The 24,364-nt window shown below is 35.0% G+C and overlaps 2 protein-coding genes across 3 annotated transcripts; both read left to right on the forward strand.

Annotated features, from left to right (window-relative positions):
- The first annotated feature begins 111 nt into the window (after window positions 1-111).
- Window positions 112-4,142, forward strand: LOC117128180 (ervatamin-B-like). Its single transcript, XM_033280015.1, has 2 exons — window positions 112-2,119; window positions 2,211-4,142. The coding sequence occupies exons 1-2, from the start codon at window positions 1,663-1,665 to the stop codon at window positions 2,795-2,797; spliced, it is 1,044 nt and encodes a 347-aa protein (XP_033135906.1). The 5' UTR covers window positions 112-1,662; the 3' UTR covers window positions 2,798-4,142.
- LOC103847912 (ervatamin-B-like) lies at window positions 3,519-16,840 on the forward strand. 2 transcript variants are annotated; one of them, XM_033280012.1, is made up of 2 exons: window positions 3,519-4,971; window positions 5,143-16,840. In XM_033280012.1, exons 1-2 carry the CDS (start codon window positions 4,506-4,508, stop codon window positions 5,724-5,726), a joined length of 1,050 nt encoding a protein of 349 aa, XP_033135903.1. In that variant the 5' UTR covers window positions 3,519-4,505; the 3' UTR covers window positions 5,727-16,840. The 2 variants fall into 2 exon arrangements, with proteins under 2 accessions (XP_033135903.1, XP_033135904.1); XM_033280013.1 differs by having other exon boundaries at window positions 5,146-16,840.
- Window positions 16,841-24,364: the final 7,524 nt, after the last annotated feature.

Consider the following 24,364-nt stretch of genomic DNA (forward strand, 5'->3'; position numbering starts at 1 on the left):
AATTTTTATCTAAATCATCCTAATTATTTGATATTTTACTCTAAATAACCGGTATTTTATCCAAATTATCCGAACTATCCGAACCCGAACCGGATCCAAATGAGAACCGAATTTTTTCTGGATATTTTCCGGTTCCTACATTTACTATCCGAACCGAACCGAATCCGAAACTATCCAAACCGAACCGATACCCGAAATGCCCAGACCTAGTTGTTAGTGTGCTCCTTTAAAAGGGTATTCCAACATGGGTTTGAGTCCTGGAATGAATATATATTTTTTTAAATATATATATATATCAAAACAACGTCATCTTATCTTGTTAGTGGTTGACTAACTTCTGTCAGAGTCAATGTAGATTTATGCACGTTTTAAGAAGTTTGGATATTTTTAAAAAAATTATAATTGAGTTGAGGCTGTTTTTAGCACTAGCCATATGTTCGGATCCTATTTGGCATGACTTAAATTGTTGAGGTCGAAATTAACATTTTTCTTCGTATATTACACGATGTCGTTTTTTCTTCTTAACAGTTGAATAACTTATGTTAGAGTCAACGTATATTTAAGCACGTTTTAAGAAGTTCGAATAGTTTTTTTGAATTATAATTGAGTTGAAGTCGTATTTAGCACTGATCAATTGTTCGGGTCGTATTTGGCACGACCAAAATTGTTGGGGTCGAAATTGGCACTTTTCCCGTTTAGAGACAATACAATTGTATATATTTCTAGATTTTAAAGAGACAGAGGAACACGACTAATGGAGAAGGTTCTCTGTATATGTGTAAAATAATGTATCCATTGTCCTAAATACAAACGATTGTGGAATATTTACATTGATTTACATTGCGGATCTTTAGCTACTAATGGTTCATTAATAGATTGTTTGGTGGAAACCCCTTTGATCTAGTGGTTTAACCAATGGTTCATTAATATTTCAACACCAAGAGATCGTGGTTTCACTCTTGGTTTCAATTCTCTGAGAATGCTGATTATCCAGAATATTGGAGAAAAGACTTACAAGACATTTTCGATATGGCGCAAGGCGTACCGTTAGCACTTAGCAATAGATCTCATAGGCCGGCTCAAGGTGATGCAGTCAAACAGAAATCTTCATAAGACAAGTAGAATTGTCGCAGTATTATTGTCTATGTAACTTTTCTTATAATAACATAATTAATCGGTGTTTAAAAAAAAGATTGTTTGAATCCAAAGCTGAACATATAGAGGATACAAATTAATACGATACGATATAAATTTAATAGATTTTATGTAATTATATATTCAAAAATGAAATATCAATGCGTTAACATGCTAAGAACTCAAAAAGATTATATCATTTAATTTCTCTATTATTTTTGATTCTTAAGTTCGTACAAATATATGTATATATATATATATATACAAGATAAATAAACTATTTTCCTAAATAAGAGATTTCTATGAGATGGCAAAATAAATACATGATATTTCGTAGTAAACACTAGTAATGTTAATCATATCAATCAACGCGATTGATATCTCAACACGTAAACATTAATAATGTTAATCATGCTAAAAAGGAGTGGAAAGGAATTAATTCCGTCAAAGATATAAAAAGAAACAAGGTCATTTTGAATACATATACCGTTCTCTCAATTTTAACATCTTCACCACACCACATCAAAAATGGTCTTGCGAGTGTCATATGTTTTGGTGGTTCTAACCATTCTTTCCATGGATCATAGAATCTCTCAAGCCACATCCCGTGTTGCGTTTCAGGAGCCATCCATTGCTCATCACTTCCAACAATGGATGATCAAGTTCTCTCGAGTTTATAGCAATGAACCCGAGAAACAGATGAGGCTGGAAGTGTTCAAGAAAAACTTTGAATTCATTGAGAATTTTAATAGTAAGGCGAACCAAAGCTACAAACTTGGTGTCAACGAGTTCACGGATCGGACTAAGGAGGAGTTCCTAGCCACCCACACCGGTCTCACTAGAGGCATTAATGTAACTTCATCATCCGAAGCGGTTGATGAAACTATGTCATCTTGGAATTGGAACGTCAGTAATATCGTCGGCCAGAGCAAAGACTGGAGAATGGAAGGTGCTGTAACACCTGTCAAACTGCAAGGACAATGTTGTAAGTTTTCTTCACATACTAAAACTTAATACCCAAGTCAGGGTGATAATTCTAGGTTTTAACAATGAAAGTAATCAATATATACATGCAGCTAGTTGCTGGGCTTTCTCGGCGATTGCAGCAGTGGAAGGTCTGACAAAGATTGCCGGAGGAAACCTCATATCACTGTCCGAACAGCAACTTATAGATTGTGACGGAGCGCCTAACGAAGGTTGCAGGGGAGGAACAATGGAAGAAGCTTTCACCTACATAGCACAAAACGGAGGCATTTCTTCAGAAGACGCATACCCTTACCAAGAGAGAGATGGGACTTGCCAGTCCCAGGCCGAACCCGCCATGCAGATCAGAGGTTTCCAATATGTTCCACGCAACAACGAGCGTGCATTGCTCGAGGCTGTATCGATGCAGCCCGTCTCGGTAAGCATTGCCGGGTTGGCTGAAAGTTTCAGCCATTACTCAAGCGGAGTGTACAGTGATCCGGCCTGTGGGATCGCCACGACTCATGCAGTGACGTTGGTTGGGTACGGGACGAGCCCGGAAGGGATTAAGTACTGGCTGGCTAAGAACTCTTGGGGTGAGACTTGGGGAGAGAATGGTTACATTAGACTCCGTAGAGATGTGGAGTGGCCTCAAGGCATGTGTGGTCTAGCTCAGTATGGTTGTTATCCGGTTGCTTGACTAGCTTATCCGGTGATATGATAAACTGAAATGATCAAACATTATGTCGTTTGGTCTATTTTATGATTTCTTTAAAAAACTATATCGCAACTTACGCTTGACCATAAGCATTATAATGTTCATTCTGTTGCTCCATATAATAAATGCAACATTTAGTTTTCACTCCATCCCTTCGAAATGTATTTTGAAAATTTTCTACACATACTAAGAAAGTATATTAAAATTTCCTACTGTACCTTAATTCACAATATAATTTTATATTTCTATTAATAGATTAAATAAGTAAGATTGAACCTGACGTTTTGTTTAAAACCCTTGCGTTAAAAATCCAAGAGAATAATATGAAAAACAAAGACAATCCTCACGAAATTTATTTTACCAAGTCAGGGTGATATAAACCACACTCACCTACGAGGCCGAATAAATAAACTAATAGTATACATTTATTTTATATGTTTAATTTACTTTGATATTAATGTTTTAAAAACTATATTGAATAGTTTTGGTTTAAAGTTTTATAAAGTAAAAATTATACTGTTAGTTAAAATATAAAATATTTTAATATTCATTTATTAACCCCAACCGCAAACGCTAGTGGAAAACAGATATAATGAAGTTTGCGGATGGTAACAAAAAACTAGTCATACCCTTAATAAAGTGAGATGAGTTGTCTTTATAGTTATATTTTAAGTTTTTATAATTTAAATTAAGATAATTTAATTGTTTATATATTTAAATTAGACCAAGTTATCTACAAGTTACCAAGTTATCTATAAGATTTATTTGTTTGCTGGGAAATAGATATTAGATTGTTCTAGGATTAGTTTTCACTTATATACATATATGTATAACTTTTGGTATTACACTTTCAGATCTTAACTGAATAAATTAAAATATCAGCAACCAATCAAATTAAAACAATTTATGAAACTTCACATATAAATGACATGTAGGCAAAAATAATTTAAGTAATATTTTTAGTAGGATAGATACTAATATATTAAGGGATTTATTGTTACATATCCTTCTATTTATTTTTATTTTTTATCTTTCTATATATTGTTATTTCTTATCCTTCTATATATGGGGTCAAAATCCTTCTATATATTGTTATTTTTATCTACTTATATTATGAATGAAATCATGATGATATACAGTTCCTCTATTTACAAAGAGTGTTATTTTATCACATTTCACACTATTAGAAATTGCAAAAAACACTAATCTCCAATTTTAATGTATAATTAATAAAATAAAAATGATGTAAAGTAGAATTTTGTTGGTTATTTAAAAGGACAAAAATATGTAAATCCATATTTTAAATGTAAAATGACATTTAAAATAACAAAAAAAAATCATAGAGTGACATTTTTTATGAACATAATGAGTACATATTATATTAGTAGGCTAATAGCAATACGAGGAAAGTAAACTTGCTAAAAAACAAATTAAGGAAAGTTGTTTCTCCAAAGATTTCGAAGCAAGCAGTTCAAACTACCATCACCACCTAGAGTCAACTTCCACTGCTTTCCAAATAACAACACTTATCCGTCACTCTATAAATACTCTTTCTTCCTGTTTTCACTTCCTCACCACAGCAGAACAAGCCATATACACACATATACATATAATTCAAGACAAGGAAAACACATTCATACGTTTTTGTGTAAACTTGGAATTCTTATTTATCGGATCCATAATAGTCAAAATGGTCTTGCGAGTGTCGTATGTTTTGGTGGTTCTAACCATTCTTTCCATGGATCATAGGATCTCTCAAGCCACATCCCGTGTTGCCTTTAAAAAGCTATCCTATATTTCTGATTTCTTCGAAGAATGGATGATCGAGTTCTCTCGAGTTTACACCAATTCACTCGAGAAACAGATGAGGCTGGAAGTGTTCACGAAAAACTTGGAATACATTGAGAACTTCAATCGTAAGGCGAATCAAACCTACAAACTTGGTATCGACGAGTTCACGGATCGAACTAAGGAGGAGTTCATAGCCACCCACTCCGGTTTCAGTGACATTGATGTAACTTCATCATCCGAAGTGGTTGATGAATCGATGTCATCTTGGAAATGGAACGCCAGTAATATCATTGGATTCTATTCCAAGAGCAAAGACTGGAGAATGGAAGGAGCTGTAACACCTGTCAAAAACCAAAGATATTGTGGTAAGCTCGCTGGAATTATATATATATATATATATATATATATATTATAAACAGTCTCTACAGATTAGAAAAACAATGTAGTAATTAAACTCCACATAAAAGCTTAATACCCAAGTCAGGGTGATCATTCTAGGTTTCTAACAATGAAGTAATCATTATATGCGCATGCAGAAGGTTGTTGGGCGTTCTCGGCGATTGCAGCGGTGGAAGGTCTGACAAAGATTACCCGAGGAAAGCTCGAATCACTGTCCGAACAGCAACTTCTAGATTGTGACAAAGCTAACCATGGTTGCAAGGGAGGAAGAATGGACAAGGCTTTCGACTACATAGCAAAAAAAGGAATTACTGGAGATGACGAATACGTTTTCCAAGGGGACACTGATGGGGTATGCCTGTTGGAGGATGAACCCCTCTTTAAGATCAGAGGTTACGATTGCGTTCAACGCAACAACGAGCGTGCTTTGCTCGAGGCAGTATCGAGACAGCCCGTCTCCGTTGGAATTGTTGGGGATATAGAAAGTATCATCCGTTACTCAAGCGGAGTGTACGATGAGCCTGACTGTGGTATCACCATGACACATGCGGTGACTATTGTAGGGTACGGGACGAGCCGTGAAGGGACCGAGTATTGGCTGGTTAAGAACTCTTGGGGTACGAGTTGGGGAGAGAATGGTTACATTAGACTCCGTAGAAATGTGGCGTGGAAAGAAGGCATGTGTGGTCTGGCTCAGTTTGCTTGTTATCCGGTTGCTTGACTAGCTTATTCGATGATATGATAAACTGAAATGATCAAACATTATGTAGTTTGGTCTATTTTATGATTTATTTAAATGTGATCTTAAACTATTCGCAAATTACGGTTGACCGTAAGCTTTATAATGCTCATATTATTGCTCAACATAATAAAAGCAACAATTAGTTGTCACTCAATCCGATGTCAGGAAAAAAAAAGTTGTCACTCCATTTTAGGCTTGGGCATTCGGAGCGTCGGATCAGGTTCGGATCGGATCCTTTCGGGTCCGGATCTTTCGGGTCTAAGAGTTTAGAATCCAATAGGGTAATTTCAAATTCTTGGTTCCGGGTCGGTTCGGATCGTGCCGGGTCCGGGTCGGGTCCGGGTCTTAGATAATTGGATCCATTCGGGTAACTAGAATTTATCGGTTTGGATTCGGTTCTGTTTCGGGTCGGATTCGGTTCGGTTTCGATCTAAAAAAGACCTAAAATACAAATAAATATCTGAAAATATTTATATATCCAAAAATATTCGAAATTTTATTCAAAATTTGTGTTTTTATTATATTAAAATGTGTATATATATAAAACTATGCGAGATACAACAACAATTCGTTGTCTCCTAGTGGTTGACCCCCATGTTCTCTAGACAAATAACCCGTCTTCGATGCCTCCTTGATGCATTTTATTTAATTTACATTATTAATTCGGGTACCCATCGGGTTTCGGGTTTGAGTCGGATCGGGTCCAAGATCCGCGGGTCCTCTGCAACAAGACCCGAAAGGGTAATTAGATCGGATCAGTTCCTACCCGAACCGGGTTTTTAAGGGTCGATTTCGGGTCGAGTCTTCGGGTCCGGGTAAAATGCCCAGCCTAATCCATCCCTTCGAAATGTATTTTGAAAATTTTCTATACATACCCTTTTTTTTGTCAACATACTTTCATTAAAGGGCTAATTGGCGAAATAGCTAAGTCTGGGAGAGAAATTAAGTATATGAACATGATTTTGACATAATTAAATGGGTAACAATTGTCTCTCACCTCATCCGGTTCTACCCTCCACGCTTACAAGTCTTCGGTGAAAGAGAGATAAATGACGTTTTGCAAATTAAATAGATGACGATGTGATAGAGAAAGAGATGACGTTGCGGGAAGGAGGAATGGATGATATTCACCATGCACTGTGCAGATCTTAAGGACAGAGTACAAGCCACGTCCTCATGAAAATAACCGCATGCTATTTACTGAGTTCAGTAAATATGTGGATGAGAATAGACCACCCTCAGAAAATATCTAGTATTCCATATATTTTGACAGTCTGTCCATCTCGTTGTTAAGTAAGAAAAAGACATTGACGAAGGTGAAAGCAGAGAACGAGTTAATGCTCAGCAGATTCGAACAGGTAATCATCAATAACAACCAACTAATCCTTGTATTTATCTGTATTTGTAGTTGATGATCATTATAGTATTTAATATGTATGATTGTCTCAATATTGAATGGACCATTTGATGTAGATCTGAGATAGTAATTTTTTTCCTCCAACCTACAGATGACAGGGCAGGATAAAGTCTTGCTTATACATGGGACGTGGGTCCGTGATAGCGATCAACGGTGGATATTTGAACCTGACATAACGGCCAAAGTAGAACATTTCATTCGAATTTTCTCCGGGATGACAATGACAGAGTTATTGACTTCGGTGAGAGAACGCTATCAACTATCATCGACAGATTCTACGCTCAAGCTTTCATATCAGTATCCCGAATGGGTGAGCTTTGGAGATGGAGAGCTCGAAATGCCTCAGTACATAACCGAGGACACAGAAGTCGGTGTGTTTCTAAACATGAGGAGATATATTGAAGAAGTTTTTCTATATGTCTCTATCTACCGCCAATCACATGGAGGGAAGCAACTTACTAAGGGGCGCGAGACAGAACAGAAGGTGCCTATGGCCGAGGATGTTGGAGATGGAATCGATGAAGAAGACTGGCATACCTTTGCACTATCTGAAACCCCACTGACCATTCCACTCACTCAGCCGAAAACAAAGGCGATTCCACATGAAGTTCCAGACTATTCCGTTTCAAAGGCGGTGCGATCTAAAGAACGACTCCCTACTATTCCACCTTCTCCAGGTGGAATAGTAATCACAGAAAGAGGTGATCCCACCCGCGCTACCAGTCGTCAGACAGGCCCGAATGATAGGGGAAAAAACAAACGTCCTGTGGAAGAGAAAACAGATTCAGAGTCTGACTCAGATGATGACATGGTCGTTCGTTGTTCCCCCAGTTGTTGGTGAAACCGTAGAAGGGTCTAGGCCGGTCCAGAGACGTCTATTATTTGGAAATGCTGGCATTCCAGACACTGACGGTGGAGTTAGAGATTCAAACTCTGGTTCAGATGATTCTGAAGAATTACCAGTAGACGATGGTCTACACTGGGGTAAATTCGATGAAGCACTCCACGAGATACTAAACAACCCGTATACGCCAGCTTTTTTTGGAAGGGATGCTCCACCTGTATTGAACAATCGGGAGGGAACAGGTAAAAAAAACTTCTAAGTAAATACAAATGTAAAGCGACATGATAAGGAATGAAATTTAATAGAATGGATTTGTCATGCTGCTTTCTATACTATATTCATATAGTAGAAGCTAATTCCATACTATATACAACAATTGACATGCAGCTGAATGTTTCATTGACTTTGTAAGGGTTGACACGGCTCTGGCCGACATCCAATACGAGGGAGATGACTTTTATGTGGGTCGCGTTTTCAAATCCAAAGCTGACTGTAAAATCAAACTTGCAATACATGCTATAAACCGGAAGTTCCATTTCAAGACCGCTCGTTCAAGCCCTTCCATACTACTTGCACAATGCGTTGGTGATGCATGCCCATGGCGCGTGTATGCGGTCTTGTTAGATGCAAGTGGAAACTTTCAAGTCAGACAAGCTAACCTAGTTCACTCTTGCACCGTTGACGACCGTAGAAACTACCACAAACTTGCAACGACTGTTGTGATTGGCCAGATATTGCAATCTCGTTTTGTTGGTATTAAAAAGGGCCCCACTGCCGCCGTAATAAGGAAAATATTGCTAGATAAATTTCATGTCAACGTTTCATACTGGAAAGCTTGGAGAGCTAGAGAGATGGGAATTTCCAAATATTTCCCCTTGCGTTTGTTGTTGTTAATAGCGAAAACGACGATGCTTGGGAATGGTTTTTCCAGAGGCTACAAACTTTTGTTCTGGATACCCCGGGCTTAGTTTTCATCTCTGATCGCCATGCAAGTATCGCCACTGCACTGAGGAAGGTAAATATCCGGACAATCTTCATTGAACATTAAAGTTAGCACATTCCATTTTTTCCAACTATACTATATGTAACGTTCACTGACTATATACTATATTTGTACTTGTACAGGTCTACAACCATGCTCAGCATGTCATATGTGTTGTCCATCTGTGGAGAAATGTGATGGCATAATACAAGAGTAGCAGACTCGCCAACCTTATGTCCGCTGCTGCAAGAGCTTTCACCGTGACTGAATTTAATAAGAAGTTTATTGAAATTCAGAAAATCAGCCCAAATTTCGCGGCTTACTTGGTTGATATAGGTAACGATTATATCTGATATTATATAATATCCGACGATACTATACTATATTGCTTTATTTCTATTCTATCTTATACAATAAAGTATTAAATATAAAACTGTCCACTACTTATTAATGTTGTTAACAGGGTTCGACCAGTGGACTAGGATTCATTTCAGGGGGAATAGGTTCAACATCATGGATTCAAACATAGCTGAATCCTGGAATAGGGTGCTTAAGGAAGCACGTGAATATCCCCTCATTACCATGTTTGAGTACATACGTACAACAGTTATGTCTTGGTTCGCATTGCGTCGAGCGAAATCAACCCGGAAGCAAGAAACTATCACCCCAAATGTCAGCAAAACTCGTGGAGGAAAACTTTGATCTCTCCACCGCTATGGATGTACGTGATATAGCCGATCTTGAATACCAAGTGCAGGACCCCACCAGGGAGTGCTTCACAGTTTTATTGGGTCCCGGTACTTGCACATGTGGTGAGTATCAACTAATAGGGATACCCTGTATGCATGCGCTTGCTTGTTCAACCAGGGTTGGATTTCCATCTGATGCGCTGGTGGCACCGGCTTACCGTGTACCAACATGGCGCCAAGGCTTCATCGGAAAAATATATCCGGTCTCATCTGTTGGTGGATTAGAACTCGGATCTGGAACTAGAGCTCCATTACTTCCACCGGCAGTACGCCGCCCACCTGGGCATCCTAGGAAAGTCTGCATCCTATCACGTGGGGAGTACAAGGTAATCTACTCTACCATTTATGAAATTTGTAATCAATGAATGGAATAGTTAGATCAACTTATGGAATAGTCAGGCCGAGTAGGTAATTGTTCAAATGGACTAAATATAAAGTACAATATGTAAATATTGTCGTAATATCTATTAATATGGAACGTTATATATTCTACATTTAGGCAAGAATGATATCTGTTTAAATTTTGTTTGTAAAAAGGAGGAAGCTCGTCAAACAGGAAATGCAAACGTTGTGGCCGTTCGGGACACAACAGGGCATCCTGCCGCAACCCAATATGATAAGCTATAACTATGGAGAAGGCAGCAGAAGGCAGTTCGATGAAATCTTTTGGGAACTGGGTGATTATGCAGTAGCCAGTGTCGTCTAAAGACCAGGCATGTACAGGAAGTGGAAAGGGGCGAAAACAGTGTTTTAACCAAATAGAATGGTATATGCTTTACAGTGATATATCTATCTATTTGGTATGTACATATTATGTTATATAGACCCCTTTAAATAACAACTCTTGTGGTTGTTGTACGGAACACCCCAGACCTTCTCTTTTGTCTAATATTAATAATGTCGTTCTCCACTATTTACTCACACCTTATAAGCCTTAAGCGTTTAGGTTGTTGTTTCTATACCATTTATGATTAGTAAGTACTATACTATTACTAATACCTTTAAACCGTTAACAATAGAAATCCTAAACACAACATCTCCACTCTTACGAAAAACTAAATTCTAAATTCAATACAATAACACCTTTTAATAATACAAAACCTAAACATCAACACCCACACCCTTATTGAAAACTAAACCCAAACTATTACCATTACCCCTTCTAACGTGATATTATAAATCGTCATACATGGAATAGACACATAAATCCAACATCCAACCCCAACACCCCAAACAACCCTTCATCAACACTAAACCCAATACATTTACACACGTTAACATTTCCACCTAACAAACCAACCCGTAGGGAAAACTAAACCCAAACCCCCACCCCACCCCATAAACCCTATCCCAATACAATGCCCCCTTTTAATAATACAAAAACCTAAACAAAAACACCACCACCCTTATTGAAAACTAAACCCAACCCCCCCCCCTCCCCACCCCTTAATCCTATCCACAGTACCCGTTTTCATGATGTAACGTGATTTTAGCAACCGTCATATATGGAGTAGATAGTATCGGAAGATAATTTAAATTGTATGGATTATAAATGGAATGTCTGGTATTTATATAATATTTACAAGATGAAGATAAACTTGGGTATGACACAAGATAGACTGAGTTATGCTAACCTTCATTACACATATTATGTTATGTAGACCCTTTAAATCACAACTCTTGTGCTTGTTGTACGGAACACCAGTAGACCTTCTCTTTTGCGTAATATTAATAATGCAGTTCTGTTCTATGTCCACATATCTTACAAGCATTTCGTGTTTGGATTGTTTATTCTATACTATTTATTACCAGTACTATACTATAATTAGTCCTCTAATTCGTTAACAATCGAAATACTAAACATAACATCCACACGCTTCAAAAAACGAAACCCCCCCCCCCCCCAATAACCATAAAAACCATCAATATCTTAGAAGTAACCCAAAAGATTCAACGTACTATACCATTTGTTCTAAGACTATATTATATTAAAGTTAATATGGTGAAGCTGAAATTCGCATACAAACTAATAACCATTACAAAAGGAACTCTATACAGTTAAAAAAAATTGCAAAACACCCCCTAAAAAGACACATAAACCCAACAATCCAACCCCAACAAACCAAAGAACACATTTTCAACACTAAACCCAATACCTTTACACTCACTAACAATAAAAAGAAAACCTAAACACAACAAACCAACCTGTAGGGAAAACTAAACCCAAACCCCCCACCTCACCCCCCCTAAACCCTAAACCCAATACAATACCCACTTGTATGATACAAAACGTAAACACCAACACCCCCACTCTTTTTGAAAACTAAACCCAAACCCTCCCCGACCCCTTAATCCTATAGACAGTACCATTACTCCTTGCAATGTGAATTTATCAACCGTCATATATGGAATAGATAGTATCGGAAGATTGGTCAAATAGTATAAAATATAGATGGAATGTGTAGAATTTACATAGGATTTTGTAGATGAACATAAACTTGGGTATGACTCAAGATGGACTGACTTAGCATAACTTTTGTTACACATGTTGTACAATCAGTACTCTAAACGGTAAACACTAACTGCTGAAAAATATACTATTTTAATTGCATGGAATAAAGTAACCTGAGACTGAGGACATCATAAGTTAAACATAAGAAATCATCGTTTGTTATTCTGAAGAAACAAAGTATCACAGAGTAAAACATAAAGAGGTAGGAGAAAGGAAATTCAGCAACACAATGTGGATTACATCAAACACGAATGAACATAAAGTAGTACAGTTCTGAAAATGACTAAACTGCAGGATTAGGGGGGACCACCTTAAACATACCCAGGGTAGAGATCGCATAGTTCTCCGCTGCAACATGAACCTCCTCTTTAGTGAGAGCCAGATCAATCAAAGGCTTCCCCACGGCAGCGATCTCTAACAAAATCAGTACCACAACCGCGGCGTACCCTAACAACAGGAAAATGATTATTAAAAGTATTTCATGAAATGCTATACTGGTTCCCCCATATAGTATAGTACGGTATGCATATGGTATAGTTAGGTGTGATGGGGAAAAATTTAAAAGAGAGGCGACCAATACCTGGATGTTCAAGTAGAACTGGTATGTCTAAGCGAGATATGGGGAACACAAGGTAATTCAACTCACGAGGTCGGGAAGTTAGACAGAACCTCGATATCATGTGAGGCATCATAATCGATATTGGGTTGACGACATCTTTCACCACAGAAATAGGAGGACATGTCTGGTTCGCGTCCACCACATAGATGACCCACATAGGAAAATATACTATCATACCAATCAGTGTCTGTCTTTAACCAGAATCAGAGTGTAGAGAAAGTCTACTTGCGTAAACCACTGTGGCCGGTGCATGAACTGACTGCGCAAAGACACCGGAAAAGTGAAAGCGGACTTATCTTGCATGGCTTCAAAAGCAGGATAACTTCGGATTAGATCGTTAAAGAAAGTTGGAGAGATGAAGTCAAATTTTGAAGATGGATTGTTGTCACGCATCTTTCTTATCCAACCTACAACACGATCCACAGTCTACAAAGTAGACATAAATAAGAAGGAAAACACATAGACAAAATTTATGCGAAGCAGTAAGGATTAAAACGTACCTCATACGAACAAACACCGGTGCAATTGAACACATCATCCAAAGAAGCAATAGAAATGATTGATCCGAGGGATGGTGCATTTGATCTGAAAGAAAGTGGTAATACAGTTAGTTGTTTATTTCATGACTATACCATATTATATCATCTGGAATGTATAGTTTTCAAATGGAATAGCAGTCATGAAATGCTTTCCACTTACTTTGTCTCCGCCATTGTCTTCAGGAAGGCTTCTCTTGCAGCTGGGGTTGGCGGAGTAAATGGGGAGAAGCCACCTATAAATGTGTGGTTTTCTTGAGGACGAGGCTTTGGGTTACTTGGCTCAGCCACCACCTTGTTAACCCGTTTAGGAGGTGGAGGATTATCATCAGTTTGACGCGCCACTTTCTTGTTTTCCTCTTTCTTACGGACGGCGGGTGCAGGAGGAGTGTAGCGTTTCGTACTTGTATGCGTATGTCTACTAAAACGTCTACCACCATCGGCTTGACCACCGGCTGCATCAGTGTTCAATCGTCCAGCCTATTAACATAAACTTATCACCTCTGCAAACACACTTTACATACGAGCTGGGAAGAAGCTAAAGCACTATACCTGAACTTTAGTAATTGTAACATCATCTTCATCCACATCCTCACCCTTATTCCCAACAGCAGCCTCACCGCGATCGTCATGCACACCATCAAGACCCACTTTCTCCGGATTGACATCTGATGATGTCTGAGGTACATCAGTTCTAGAACCAGTGGAGGGTCGGACCGGGTTCTGGCAATGTAAAGCACATAGAATGGAATCCATTGAAAAACGGAGTAGTTATATAGATTTATATATGCAAATATAGTATAGATAACTTACTTTATCAACGCCCGCTTCTGATAGAATTTTATTAACGACGCCAGACACTGGGTCATCAACGCGGCGTTCCGATGATACATTCACTTGGTCCTAGATAGATTAACCACATTTGTCAATTTACTGAGCCAATATACATTATTATAATATTAAGACAAAGCCGACAATTTTACTTCTTATCAGGTTTCTACTCATTCTTACCACATCAACTCGAGATGGAGGATTGACGGCATCAGAATTGTCAGGGGATGCGACGTTTACCGAAGGCGAGGGATTCTAAATTAAAATAGTATGAAAATGTCAGTGACAAATATCAATATGGAAAGGATCTACTGGCATCAACTGCATAGAATGATATAAAACATAACATAATTTAAAGGACAAACCTCCACGTTTATGGGATCATGTCCAATGTCAGCATCTCCCCCATGCTCGCCCCCTGTCTCAGCTCTAAATTCGGCTCCATCAGTTCAGTCGGTCTGTTTACCCGGAGATTGTCCTCCACCCCTTTCTCCTTCATCCAGATTCTGTCCCAAACCAACCGAGGCGGTCCCTGTTGCAGCAACATCCTCTCCATCTCGCAGTGTTGACTGGAGAATAATACAAACAAGTAATAAGATATGGAATAGTCTGGTGAGATTATGGAATGATATACTATAGAAGAATAATTTCACTGTATTGAGATTTACCTCGGGAGCACCAGTATGTGTAGTGGGTCGATCGGGATTAACCTCAGTATAGTTGAAATCATCATTCTCACCTGGGAATGGTGACGAATGTCTCCCAGGACTGAACCCATACGTTGCTCCCATATCCGCACCTCTAAGCCCGAACTTCAGTAACTGATTGATCTTATCAAACTCCCCTGTGACCTTAGTTTCCAAATGGGCAATCGCGGATGTAGCTGCTTGTAAGTCGGTTCGAAGGCCTCCCACTTCAGAATTAAAATGGCCCTTCAAACTCAGAATATAGCCCTCAAACATTGCAATTACCTTATCCTCGTATACGTCAGCTGCACGCCTAAGTAATGTTTCGACATCAACATGGAAACTCTCACCACCATGCGGGGCACCCGAGGGGTTAGCTGATGATTGCCCTCTCGGATCTCCAGGGTAACCACCACTCTCTACGCCACCATGATGAGCATTATCCTTTTCAACCGGTTCTGGAACATTTTCATCACTTGACTCCGAAGTTTGTGCATGACCCTTCTTCAGTTTAACATCATCCGCTTTCACACCACCTGACCAAGTGTTATGCTCAAATGGGTAATCATCGTCAATCAAAGCAACCATGGTATCAACACTCGTATCTTCCTTATCTCCCAACCCACGATAAAGATCCTCCCCCACTTCATCTGTGCTAATCAAAGACCGTACATATGCCCGCAACACAAATACACGATAGAGAAAGTCAGGAAATAGTAAGTAAGTAGTGTGGTCAAATAAAGTCAAGTGTAGGTCCATGAAAAGGAAATAGTATGGTTTCAATTGACATATGGAATGACATATATATGAAATAGACAAATACATTGACTAACCTGTCCCAGTTGATCAACCGTCTTGGCCGAAACAATGTTGACTACCACCTTTCTATCAACAACTCTCCTGATAATCTCTTCGCTGGACAAGCTGGAATCTGCTAGAGGATCCGCACCGCCAGTCTTAATAATGATAGAAGGACATGCAGTCACAGTAACCAATACCATAGCATGGGTAAATCCTTGAATGACCATTATATCCTTCACATAATTAACTGCAGATCTTGCTTTTGTACTTCTAACTGTCAGTAAAAATGACTCCCTGCCCCATGGATACTTCAGGAAAGCGTCAAGATCACCAAGCATGCTCACTATTTCGGGTCTGATTTTTGTTGTCCCACAAGTTGGACACAGAATTCCTTCCACCAATACCAACAACGAAAGCCGCAAACGGGTTAGCCGATCCTTGTATTTTTTACCCCTCACAAGCCGCTCCATGATCCATCCAGGTGTGGGCTTCTCCTTCCCACGATATAAATCATCCCATATTGACATAGATGATTTCCCTTTACCGGACGCCTTCCCTCGCCCGATACCTTTCTCGGGGGGTTCTCCAGTTAACCCAACCCCGTGGCCACAGTTCAGTCCGGTGACCATAGCAAAGTCTTGTATGGCATAGCGTATAGGCTTCCCAACGAAGATCCACCAAAGTTCATACTCTTTTGCAGTTACCAACTGGCGTGAGAGGCAGTAATGGAGGAACATTACTGAAAAAGTATGCGAACCCATCTGCAAAACTCTCCGGAACTGCGACTCATTCAACATTTCCAAGTCTTCTTCCTCTAGTGCACTCTTTATGATGTCAATCCACCGTAGGTTGAAGTAGTTATTAACCCGTTTCCGCCCTGATGGTTCCGAACCCGCCTCAAACATTCTCAGAGGAAGACCTAATTCGTCCATTTGGGCACTGCCAAGCATGAAAACAATGCAACCCGTAAGAGTGACGGAGACAGTAAATAGAGTAGCTACTTGCAATACTATTCCATATACATATAGAATGCGATTCCAGTGGCTGAGATGGTCTACTATGTGCACAAATATGAAGTAGACGATTCTGCAAACCTAACAAAAATCAATTACAATTCAAGATAGTCATATAGTCATATATTGTACAGATAATTACGGATCCAAACAAAGAAACCCAAAAAATGAAAACGATAGACAGTGAAATGGGTTTCATAATCCTCATTCTAGTATTGATTTCCGTGTCTATCTGATACTGAATATCTATCCCTACCGAGATGGCAATAACAAACTGTATAGAATGAAAACAATACCACATATAAAAAAGAGATTCACAGTAAATGGAATAGCATACGGCATCACTATATTATTCACATACTATATTACAATTGAAAAACGGAAATGGTCTAGTATGGTCAGATTTATGAAATATCCTAAGTCCCGGATTGAACAATGAAACCACTTTAATATTCAAAATCCTATTTTCGTGTTCAGATAATGATGGTTGAAAACCAAATAAACAGATATCCGAAAGCGACCACGCAGAAATCACAGTTACAACATTCCAAACAAAGGCACGGACTCGATTTTTGTTTCTATCTGCAATTTACTACCACGTGCAAAGACCAGTAAATCGATACAGTACAGAAAAGAAATAGACAATTAAAGCTCTCGTATAGTTGAAAAGAACAAAGAAACGGACAACAAGACTCAATTCCGGTCGAAGTAACTGGAAATTTCAAGAAAATAGAAAAGTAAATTCGAACTCACGAGAGTACCGGATGCTTTCTTGCCGGAAAAAGAACTGTAGAATGCCTTCCGTGTTCCGATTCGTCGGTCCGTGAAGTAATATCACGGTGACGAGCAGTTTAAAGTCTGGCAAAACACGGCGTGAATTTGCGGTGGTGATGAAAGAGAAGAATAGTGCTTAGTTTACAGAGAAAGGTATGGTAAAAGTAAAAAAAAGATTATGTGGGTTAACGATGCGCCACGACAGTTGCGTGAACAGTTATTTTTTTAAATTAATCTTTATGTTTTGCCCGTTACTCCCGGTTAATAAGGAGGGCAATATGACAATATTTTATAAAAGGTGAGTCATATATCGGTGAGTTAGGGAAATTAGCCATCGAGTGAATTATGCGGTTATTGGACGTCATAGAGTGCAATTCCCCTTCATTAAAACCCATTAAGGGTATGATTTGATATTGGTAGAAGATGGTTTAGCTAAACCACATGCAAACATTTTAATAAGATCAACAAAATTAATGGAATCCACGTGTTGCATAAAAGTGGTTTGCAAAAGGACCCTAGAAGTCTCCTCCGCCTTTGACCTTGCCGGAACCGATCTTGACTTTCCATGAGTCTTCTTCTCCGGTGGTTTGATTTAACGATTGATACTAGATTTTGATCCGCGCTTCGAAAGCGCGGATTTTATAGGTTATATACGAAGTTAAAAATGTGATAGTATTTTGAGTATATTGTGTATTATTATGTTATAAAGTCGTGTTATATCGAATACATAAATTTGTTTAAACTTATATAACTTATGTATAAGTTTATTCGGGATTTTTTATATCCACTCTTATGTAAATATTTCTTAAGTATGAACATTTTACCTAAATTTGATAAACGAACCAAACCAATACGAAATACATGTTGAGGTTCGGGATTGGGAAAAAGTTACCTATTAGATTTTTTTTGGATATGTGGGTCTCTCTCGGGTACCTAAAGTACCCATAATGTTTTGTTCATATTATGTATATTTGAGTAATTCATATATGTTTTCAGTATAAAAATATTATTATAAAATTTGGATTCACAGAAATCTGTTAAAGTTTCAGGTTTTGGATAAAATTTCAAAATATATTTAAAATATTAGATATTTTTGGTTCGTGGGTAAGATTTTGGTCTTTTAGATATTTAGTTATTTCTGGTATTTTTTTTTTGGGTATTTTTCATGTTTTGATTTTTTGACTTTTCAGATTTTTAAAATCTTTTGTGTGAAATACTTGAACCGAGCTAGACTCATTACGTAGCCAAATTACATAGTAAATTTTATAGATACTTGAATTATTGACTCAAACTGACCTCGAACTAAAAGGAACCGATCTTAACAAAAATCATTCAAATACCTAGTTGGATATAAATGCCCAAGACCCAAAGAACTTGGATCTGAAAGAAACCGATTTATATTTGACCCGAAGATCCGAATGACCAAATCTAACATTTCATTATATTTTTGTGCATTTTATAAAAGTTACATTTGTTCAGTTGGTGAAACTTAAGATTTATATGAGAGGTTTTTGACTAATTTAATAGTATAGATTTGTAGGTTTTTTGTTGAGCAGTAAAAAAAGATTTTGTTTGGTTTTTGATAATTTAAGCTTATCTTAAATATTAAATTGTTATTTATCAATAAAATAAAATTAACATAATATATAATTTTTAAACTTATCTTAATTATGAAGTTAATGAGACATATTTAGAGAAGAGTATAATAAAGTGTATGTGATATTATATTTTCGTGAACCAAATTTATGTGGTAGTATATATATGGTATAATCTTTTCGTTTACAAAAATATATGGGTCCAATAAATAAAAGCTTTGACTAAATGATTGTTAGATAAATTTAAGGTAACATATTGTTTGTCCAAATCAAAGTAAGATCAAAATATTATTAGTTAATAAAAGGGTCCAAACAACTTTTTTAACTAGATTTATTAAAACTCCTTCCCTTTTAATAGTATTGATTTTAATAGTATTGATGTTTACGCTTAGGAAACTCCAAAGATTCCTTTAGTCGAAGATGTACAAAGCTAGTCTCCTTGCTGATGATGACCAAAAGAAGCTTAAAGGCATACGATTTCAACGGTAGTTGAGTCCTCCACTGATTGGCTCATCATAACGCGACGAAAAGCTCCTAATCGCCGTACTCTGCTCCAATCAACAGCATCGTCTTGAACCTTCACCCAAGGAGAACCTATATGCTCAAATGGTCAATCTATATGACAAAGCGAGGATTTACACACACTTGAAAGATGGAACAAGTGGCTGGTAAAGATAGAACACCTTCAATCTTTCAGTGCTAAACTTTATGAACAGAGTAAAGAAGATTTACAGAAATATACAATAAACAATAAAATAAAAGTCCGAATATATGAATTTACAGTCGGACCAGGCCAAAAATGAAACCAACCATAAGTCGAAGAAACAAAAAACAAAAGGGATGGCGACCGATGGCACTAAGGCCACCGGCCCCAGAGCTCAATTTCTTTTTTGAAACTGTTATTGACAAGTTGGAGCTAGAGAGAGAACGATGAATGTCCCTATACATACTTAAAACACCCGCATCGTCTTTGTTTCATGAGTATCTTCCAAAAATAAAATTACAAAATAGCCAAAGCATGAGAGAGAGAGAACAGAAAAGACGAGAATCATCTCGATATGAAGAAGCGCTTCAGAAAAATTGAGAGATGACAATGACAATATGGAATTCTATTAGTGATACACATATCTTTTAGATTTCAAATTTAATTATTTAAATTTAACCATTTTAAAATAAGTAAGATTAAAATTTAAGTTTTGTTTAAACTCTGCATTGAAAATTCAAAACAATAATCTGACAAACAAAGACAATCCTCAATAAATATTTTTTTTCCGAAAAAGATAGATATATATCTAATACACATATATTTTTCGGTTTTATTTTCGGTTTTAACTCCCCCCCCCCCCAAAATGACATGTAGTGCTAAAACAACTTTAACTAAGAAATGATATGTATTTAACATAATTATACAAAATTTATACAAATAATATTTATTTATGGGTATGGTAATATCCTTGCTAAACTATATGCCATTACCATATAGTTGATATATCTGTTTGTCTGAAAATAAATAAAACAAAATCTTTACCCAACTAATGTTGAAATAAACTATTTAATTTATTACACATTTCACATAGGAGATAAGAATGATGACAATTTTGATAAGTAATATGGGATGATATCTACTTTTTAAACTATATTTCCGATGATAAATCTACTGACATAAAAGTAGAGAATGGAAAATGTTAATAAGATCAGAAAAGTTACTTTCTGATCAAGAATAGCAATGTAAACTAAAATCTAAATTTAGTCATTACATAGAAATATACTAGGTGACTCTCCCGTGCACATGCACATATATAAATATTAAACTTCAAAAATCATAATAATTGATCAACATTTTCCTTACTTTTGTGTATAAGTTATAAGTGTTTTATACCTTTTATGCATAAAAATAAATAAAATATTTTATATTGACATGTGATTTTGTTTATAATAAATCTGACTGGTTCGATTATTTTTAGGTATTAGATTGCATTTCCTCTTTTAAATTGAACTGTAATTGTTTTTTTTATTCTAAGTAGGCTAAATCAGACTAATTTTATTAGTTGCTTTTTGTTTGCTTTAGGGAAATTGGCACACATATACATAACCAACAACAAAATTAATTCTCTACACATAACAACTCTTAAGCTATGATATTTGTGTAATAATTACCATATTACCCTTTACCACATTTACTTGAACATTTTTTTTGTTGATTTTTCTTCTTCTTACAAATATGTTTCTCCCTTCTCTTTTTAATTGATTTCAACTTCTGATATAACACTTATTAACCTTTGTATTTTACATATTAAAAACATAGATTTTTTTCTTCACATAAAATGTTTTGAAACTTTCAAAACAGATTTATATTTTATAAATTTTATAAGATATTTCATTAACGCGATTTTAATTATATACTATCATAAACATACAGTATAGATTCATCTATCTATCTCTCTATATATCTCTCTCTCTCTCTCCCCGTCTCCCTCTCTCTCTCCCTCTGACTCTTTCTCTCTCTCTCCCTCTCCCCTCTCCCTCTCTCTCCTTTCCTCTCTCCCTCCCTCCCTCCCTCCACTACATTACACTTTGTGTGAACATTGTTTATCTATTCCATATACACATCATAAATAAAATAGTTTTTCTTATCCGGTGTGTTGTATTCATGTTGTTGGAAAGAAGAAAAATGTCCACTTATGTAATCAATTGACACAATTACCAAGAGATGGCTATATTCTTAATTCTTTTTCTATTATGGTTATCTCACAAATTCACCCTTTGCTTTATCCTCTATATATTAAAAGAGAAGCATTACAACATTTGAGGTAGCCACATGTCATCACCACAATGATTCTTAAAAGTTTTAGAGAAATAAGTTGGTTCATCTAAATATATAATAAGCTTTTTATTAAAACTAACCATAAAATAATTGTTAATATTTTCAATACTTTCCTTAAATAAAAATTACGTAATTTCCTAATGTGACTAAAATATATATGACAATTAATGATTTTGAATAATAAAGATTTAATATAAATTAGTGTACACTATATCATTTTTTTAACTTTAAATTTATTAAAATAATTTAAACAACAATATTAAACATATAATAAAATTTTAGATTTTTTTCTATATTTTGAATTTTTTTTTAAAATCTCACATTGATTTTTTATGATCCATGGTTTCAATTTTTTAATGACAAGATACAAATTGTTACAAAATCATATAAATTGGAAAATCTCATTAATAATATATTATTAAAATGTATTATATAAAAAAATATATATATATATATATTAAATATTTTAAAATTAAACTATATAACTTAGAAAATACATAAATATTTTAATTTTGAAATTTACATCGAACAATTTTTTATTATTGATAAAATCTTTTAATACTGACACTTTATATTTAAATTTTAAATTTTGCATTGAATGTTTTAAAAGTTAGAAAGTACTAAAAATTTTAAACATCGCACAATAAAGGCTTTTTTATTAGTGGTTTAAATTTTTTATTATAAAAAAATACAAATCATCGAAAAGTCAAATGAGTAGAACACATCATTTATCATATATCAATATTGAAAATATAATATATATCTATGTATATATTATTTAAATTTAATTATATACAATATAAATAGACAAACTAATTGTTTGGATTAATAAAATTTATTTGCGTATATACACCAATTTAATTTCATACGTAAATAGTTACTAACATTTTAATTATTAAATATATATATAAAAGTACATATAGTAGGTAAAATAATTTAAATATACAATGTTCATCTCACGCAAGGCGCGAATCTTAATTTAGTTATGTTGTATAAAATTAAATTTTAAAAAATTAATTAATTTTAAAAAAAATCAATAGGTTATTATTATTTCAGAGTTGCATAAATGAACATAACCTGTAAACTTTTGAAAGCTTATGAACACATATCAATATTTCTATTAAAAATAATACAAATTATTATTATTTCATTTTAAATGGTTCTTTAGTTTCGACTTATTTTAATTTATACATATAAAATAAAATATATTAAAATATATTATCTTCGTATAACAACACAAAATATATAAGAATTATCTTTTTATTTTTAAAATACATTTAATGTTTAGATAATTTTTATAATGTCAATTTTAATGAATTTTTTGACTAGTTTTTATAATATTAAATTATAATCAGTAATCTAATCTGACAAATCAATTTAATCATTCAATTAGGGTAACAATGACTTTAACCACTCAATCGTTTAACGTGAGAGTTCGAAGACAGAAAATTACTTTGCAAATAATAGTATAGATTTAATTTCTCTATTAGTTTGTTGATTCGGAAGTTCTTATAAATATTTTATATATATACTAGGTATTTTGCCCGTACTTGCGGGCTTAATAACTTTATAAAATTTGTAAATACATATATTATCAATTCAAAACCAATTATTATTTTCATGCTTTTGAAATATTTAATAATCAATTAAATAATAAATTTTTATATACGATAAAAAAATTTTATTTTAATAAATTATCCTTTACTACGTAAAATAAACTTGAAAACATTCATATATACATGGATATATATATATATATATATATATATATATATATATTTATTTTTCAAATATTATGATGTAAAATAATTGTAGATAACATAATATAAAATATATTTAGATAATGATGATTATCAAATTAATGAAAATCATTTTTAAATTATTGTTAATTATATATTAAAAAATATAATCTAATTATTTATTAAGAGTAAATTACTTCGTAAATAATAATATAAATACTTTTGACTTTTTTTGCTAACTTTTACAGAAATTATCACAATGAATGATTTTGATTGTCTTAAGAAAATTACCTTAAACGGTAAATGATTCATTTTACCTTATGTGACATGTACATATATATATAGACGCTATTTAATATTAATAAAAAATATAATATAAACTTTTATATAGTATTTTAATATTTCTAAAGTAAATATAATATAAATCTAATATTATCTTTAGAATTTATTAATTATTCTCAGGATAATGATAAATTATCAGCTAAATCACTAAGATTATTTATTAAGATTAATAATTAATAATTGAGCATAAACCTAAAAGTATGGAGAACATGATAAATAAGGAAAATTATTTCTCAAAACATAATTATCTCTGTATTTTCTTAGATTATATTTATATTATGTTTATATTTGTCAAATTTTAATTATATCTAATGTTTTAATCCTAATTTTTCATGCTTTCATAGAAGTTTTAT

The sequence above is a fragment of the Brassica rapa genome, chromosome A09 (assembly GCF_000309985.2).
Source record: "Brassica rapa cultivar Chiifu-401-42 chromosome A09, CAAS_Brap_v3.01, whole genome shotgun sequence".
NCBI classification, from domain to species: Eukaryota; Viridiplantae; Streptophyta; class Magnoliopsida; order Brassicales; family Brassicaceae; genus Brassica; species Brassica rapa.